This window comes from Stereum hirsutum (genome assembly GCF_000264905.1).
Source record: "Stereum hirsutum FP-91666 SS1 unplaced genomic scaffold STEHIscaffold_11, whole genome shotgun sequence".
Lineage (NCBI taxonomy): Eukaryota > Fungi > Basidiomycota > Agaricomycetes > Russulales > Stereaceae > Stereum > Stereum hirsutum.
In genome coordinates, this window is record NW_006763141.1 from 1 (window position 1) to 6,130 (window position 6,130).

Consider the following 6,130-nt stretch of genomic DNA (forward strand, 5'->3'; position numbering starts at 1 on the left):
GCTGTCGACGTTTGAGTAGCATAGACAGCAGAAATGTCATCGCAGTACACATCTCACCTTGGGGATCTCCAGAATTTGCAAAAGAAGCCCAGAAGAAGCAAAAGAAGCACAATCATGCTTCCGATGCTAATTCTGCTTCTATTGGCAATTGTGCTTCTTAGAAGCGGCTTTTGCATGTTGCACAGCAACAATCCATGTGATAGTTAAGCCCAGTGGCGCTTCCATTCCTATTTGATCTCTTGTTGTGTCTAAAAGTGCCACTTGGGCCACAAACCACAAAATTATTGCCACACAAGCTACAGACATCGCATGGTCTCGATAAAATCACTATAATTTGTAGAATAATCAAGTCTATCATAGTCATATATGGTGCCCATAACATTGATGGCACTAGTCCCATAAATCATCAAATATGCTAAACTAGACCCCTTTCCCAACATTAAGCTGTGCACATAGTAAATCAAATCAATCTGCCAAGCTAAAATCATCATCATTTGTAGAATATGAACATCTATCTGACAACTGTATAGTCCCTACCTTGTGAGTATCCCATAGTCTTCCTACATTACAAGCACTCTCATTACTACTCGAAACTCCGTACTCATGTGTGCGGAGTTTGAATTTGTTCCGGAAGAATACCGAAACACTTAGTCATTTCATTTACCAGATGTTCTAAGCCAGAGAAGTCCAAGCTCAAGAGGTCCGTGGACTGGTCTATGGGACTGAAATATAGGGTTAGGGGTCTGCATGAACCTTGCGTTGCCCGCGTTGCCGCCAAACCTAACAAAGAAAAGAAGCAAAAGAAAGAGATAGTATAAACGATGTACCTTCGTTCCTCAGGCATCGTAATCCCAAAAGCAAAGCGGAAAGCGGACGAGAAGGTACCATGCCTACTTTGTGGCCGCACCTACAAGTTGTCCGTGATGCGAAATCACGTAGGGTGGCATATCCTATACATGATGCGGTCACTCGAGGACCCGTTTGGGCTGTTAAATGGGCAGAAGGTACAGATTATGAGGATTCTGACTTACCCCTGAGATGAACTGACTCGCCTTGACATACAGATTGGCGCCGATCCTTGCGGCTTTTGCGGCCTCGACAGCTGTCGGACACAACTCACAAAGACAGGGAAAAAAGTCAGCATCACATCAAGCTGCCCATACCATCACGCAGGAATGAAGTACAACCTTGCAACTCAAACAACGACAAGTACACCTTGCACGAACGTTCCCATTCATTGCCCACTGTGTCCCGACACGTGCAAAAGCATGGCTATATAAACGACAAGAATCAGCAATGAGCATCAAAATCCAGTTGAGTATGAACAACCTTACATGGAAATAACATGAGGTACATAGAATCATACTGCCATGCTGGCCCTCCACTTGGGAATCATGCTCATCTCCTCACATAACTACATCCTAGTATGTTGACATAACACCAACCTCTTGACAAAAAGATAAATGATAGTGCCCATTCAATCTGACCAATACGCAAGATATAAGAAATCAAGGGATGCACATCACTATCGATGTGTTTTGTAGTTGGCTCAGTGCTATGCATTTGCTGTTGGCAGGCATAGTCCGAGACTTCACATTTCAGAACTTCTAGAATGTGTACGGCTGGCATCGGGATTGTTTGACTAAGTAGTGCTGCTTGAGTTGATGATGTTAAGAGGATCAGACATGAAGATTATGGTCGGTAACGTGTCGGGATCTTCAGCTCAAAATATTGCTGATCTGGAGTTGAGAGTGGCCAGGAGATAATTTGTGTACAGATTTGTCAAGATTGCCACCCTATAATAACAGGAAAGTTCTTAGCCTCTGCAACCGAGAATCGAGACAAGCCAGCCAATACAAAAATCAAGAGATAAAAATAAGTTTTGTCCATCACGAGAAAGAAGATGAGACTCCCAGCGGCGTGAAGGTCATCAAACAGCAGGTCTCTACTCTTAATATGAGCAACCTTCATAGTAATGTGGCAGTTGAGTTGTTGCTCTGTCTTGATACATGTTTCTGTGCCGTGTAGAACTATGACAGCAACAAAGTCAAAATCGGGTACCCAGCTCTGATATGTCAAAGCCAACAATAGCAAGTCCATACCTTGAGGCTGATACTAACTGTGAAAATAATATCACAAACAATGCTACTACCTTGCCAGAGCTATATCAAGCTGTCAGTATGATTGAGATTCATCAAAAGTATCCCAACTTAAACAAACATATGCGTACAGGACAAATACTTTGACGATCCCGTTGGGGTAGATTATTTTGACTCTACTAGTCTGGACAAGGAATGAGCCAGATAGGATTCAGAATACAGTTTTACAAGCTATGTACAAAACAACATACAATTATGGCTATGCACTGAGCCGGGAAAACTTTAATCGTCCGCATCAACTCGTCAGCATTCGCCAGCGCCCGAGTTGACGCAGCCGCCACAGCTCGAGCATGTGGCCCAGTTCAAGCTGCTCTGTGGCCTCCTCAGGGTGTGGATGAGTGTATATTGCATATCTGTATCTGTAGTATATAAATTAAGAGCAATAATATTCTGGGCCGGAAACAGTGGGAAAAAGCGTCCAAGATAGTCAATTATACCTTATTGTCTCCAACAAATAATGTAGCTCCTCTGGTCTGGTGGTCTACGATGTCCAGTTTGTGTGGTGTCTTGGTTGTGCTTGCAGGTTCAATCCCCGGTACATGCAAGGTTTGTGTGGTGCCTTTTTCGTAGTGGTCTTTGCTCTCGAAGCACTTAGATTGGATAAGCTTTTTTGCAGTAAATAATGTGGTGTTTCTTATTTGGATTCAGTGTCAATGCAGAACAAGTCAACATAATTGCATATAGCCCCTTCTAAGCTTTCCAACAAGATCTCCGATCTTCCGCTCCTCTTCTACAATTTGGCTACATCCAGCTTCTTTGATTGCAAGAACTTGGTCAGTGGTGACTGAGGTGGCCAGCGGTGGTTGGAGAGGTAGCGGTGTTGATGGAGAGGAGGCCCTGAAGGCAAGAGATAGACCCGTAAGGTGGCCAGCCAGAAACATGTGCTTGCACTTGAGCTGATGAAGCTTGTAGGCTGGACAGTCACAGGCCACAATCACAGCATAATATTCAGCACCGTACTTGATGTCTTGGACCTGGATCTCATACCAAGTCTCTTCATCACGTGAGAAGAACTGAACCATGATATTGGGTGTCTTGAACAAGTTAGTAAGATAAGAAGCGGGATGAAGACACAGAATATAGATACCTTGTCAGTACCATCCTCACAATTCTCAATCATTGCTTCCAGCTCTCCAATCTCAATAGCATAGGCAAGTCGATGAGCAGCCTTCTCACTCTTCTGCAGGCGTGAAGCATCAAATCCAAGAGTGATCTGGACCTCCTCCCGTCGCAGATCCAACTCAACCTCATCGACAAGGATATAGATAAGGATGTCAACACGTTGCTTACGCATGAGCCTCAGATAGTCAAGTTTGAGGAGCAAGTGCCATGATTCAATATAGTTGTTGGTATTAATATTGAATCGGGAGATGTCCTGATAGAATAAATGAGCATGGATATATTTCAATAAAATAACAACTCTTACCTTACACCATGCCTGTGACCACTGAGTCGTCTTCGGAAGCCACTCTGAGGAAACATACTTCACCCAAATAGGGTGATCCTTCCACTGCTCCAGGAAGACCTCCCATGCACCATCAAAATATTCCTCTGACTCACATCGAACAAGTGCCTTGAAGTCTGACATCGCCTTCGCACACAACTTTTGATTTGCATCAATAGCTGCTTTGGACTGACCAGCACCTGCAGACTAAGAGAGTATTCAGTGATTGAAGCTATAGATAGCGAAACAATGACAATATACCAATTTCTCCTTTGCTTGTTTGGCAACAGCCCCAAGCACATGCCACAGACAAGCAAGTATCTTTGCATCGGGAATAGTGTTAGATATTGCCGCACTTTCAGTGTCAGAGCAGTCAATCATCCATGTCTTGCACTTGAATTTGCAGACAGAACTAAGCCAGCTAAGCCAATCATAGATGGCATATCTGTTAATAGTAGATTCAGTTGCTAGTATCGGGAGATGTGATATGGGGAGAATATTACTGAGCCTCGCTAGGCATTACCATAAAGGCAGCCGGTATACCCTTGCCCGTCTTCTTGTTCTTGAGTACAATAGTGTAAAGGAAGGATTTCTCGTTGCCAAGGATAGACCCATCCAAAGATGTATAAATTCTCTCCGCTTGCCTGAGCACTGACCTTCTGGTAGATAACCGCATAACCACGGGCCTCTAAGCGAGACTTCCACATTTGAAGGCTCTGATCACCATCAGGGCTAAGCTGTGCGGTCCGCTGCATCCGACACCGAAGTGCATTATACACATCTTGGTGAAGAACAGAAAGGGATTCTGGAATATTGGCACAGCTGCCATTGTCGAGCTACGGAAACACACTATCGGGATATGGTCTTTAAAGTCAGATGAGACTGACTTACTGCATCAAGACGAAGGAGCTTCTTGATACCGCTCCAGTTCGTCCCGCTACCAACCCTCTCTTCAATCCATTGTTTGACAGAAACCGTCACCATTGACCGTGCCATATCACCAACTGTACCAGCACTATGACCATTATGATCTGGCTGACACTCCACTTTGACTACATCCCCGTCAATAACCTTCCGAAGAAAGAAATGGGCCTTGCAGCCACTCTTGACACTTTCATGACGCTGATCGGGACGGCGCTTCCGCGGACTCACTTCCTTATCACGTTCATCACAAAATGTATCTGCGTGTCCACACTGATACCTCTCCGTCCACTCATACTTCTTCTTAGGACCACCCCCACGTTGAGGTGCAGTTGAATCATATGGCTTGGCTTATAACCAGAAGGAATTGGCAAAGAAAGGTAGAAAAAGAATGAACGAGGAGGGACATACCAGCCTTTTTGGCCTTTCGGGCCTTATTTGGATCAACATTTCGACCGCGATCCACATTCCACTTCATCTCTATCTGCCGCTCACGTACCCATGCTTCTGCACCAGCGATATTGGCAAACTCGAGCTCAATCTTCTCCTCAGCACTGCGTGTACTGACAGCAGGAAGTTCTCCTACAAGGTGTGTCAGTCGAAGCCTCATGTTCTCCTCAAGAGAGGCTGTGGTGCTGAAGCGTGGGAGCAAGGACATAGCGTGTACGAGAGGCGCAAGAGAGCGAGTGGGAAGAAAATGAAGAAGTTGGAAGAGCACGGACTCTCGGAAGCAAGTCGCCCGCACGCATGCCGGCAAATGCCGGCGAGTTGATGCGGACAATTAAGGTTTTCCCACTGAGCCGCACTGACCTATAACTCATGTCAGGAATGTGAGACAACTCAGATACATAACTTGATAAACTCATAAGAACAATCACAATTGATACTGATCTCCATCTGAAGTCGGCGGCACCGAGGACATATATCCTATAGGCATAGAACAATTGTACCCAGCATGAAACTGTTCAGATTGAGATATCAGACAGAATATATGGATCGAAATTAAGCTGTGAGATGTCTTACTAATTCTGGATACAATGTGAAGGAGGGAGTACTCCCATCCTAGCATGAGAAGGACCTCACATTGTCACCATCCGGTACACAGTATATCCTATGTCTGAACAGTGACAATGACAGTTTGGAACACCTCAAATACGAGGATCAGATAGACTGTCGTGAAAGTGAGTTTGAGTATACACAATAGAGTGGATATATCAAACCTGTGGCTTTCACCGAAGCTCAGTCTCTTGGGAAGGAATGGTGATACAAATCTGCCGCAGCATGGTAAACATCAGCATTATAGCCATATTAGAGATACTAGCAGAAGTTACGAACACGCTTAGATAGTAAGAACTTGTTTAAAAACTGAACCAATGTAAGCTACTGATATACATCATGAAGAGACCTGATCCTGACTCACCAAATAATCCAGTTCAGTAGTCCTTCAAAGAGCTACAGTTAGAGGAAGAGACAAATCATTAGCCTCAGACACTATGAAATGGATCTGTGGTGATTTTTGCCAAGTGGAAAAACGAAAACCGCTCCTGACGCCTTAACAAGCAAAAGCCGTAGGTGTCGTCGGGAGCCTCATTTCCGCGTCATTGAC

At 44.6% G+C, this 6,130-nt stretch overlaps 2 protein-coding genes across 2 annotated transcripts; one reads left to right on the forward strand and one right to left on the reverse strand.

Annotated features, from left to right (window-relative positions):
- Window positions 1–881: 881 nt before the first annotated feature.
- Window positions 882–1,250, forward strand: STEHIDRAFT_41835 (uncharacterized protein; the record flags this gene model as incomplete). Its single annotated transcript, XM_007306219.1, has 2 exons — window positions 882–1,004; window positions 1,065–1,250. Coding segments are annotated over 2 exons (309 nt in total), but the record flags the coding sequence as incomplete, so codon positions are not given.
- Window positions 1,251–2,824: 1,574 nt separating this feature from the next.
- On the reverse strand, window positions 2,825–5,182 carry STEHIDRAFT_112627 (uncharacterized protein; the record flags this gene model as incomplete). Its single annotated transcript, XM_007306289.1, has 9 exons — window positions 2,825–3,193; window positions 3,247–3,534; window positions 3,586–3,810; window positions 3,865–4,048; window positions 4,107–4,165; window positions 4,260–4,439; window positions 4,495–4,674; window positions 4,756–4,874; window positions 4,936–5,182. 9 exons carry the CDS (start codon window positions 5,180–5,182, stop codon window positions 2,825–2,827), a joined length of 1,851 nt encoding a protein of 616 aa, XP_007306351.1.
- Window positions 5,183–6,130: the final 948 nt, after the last annotated feature.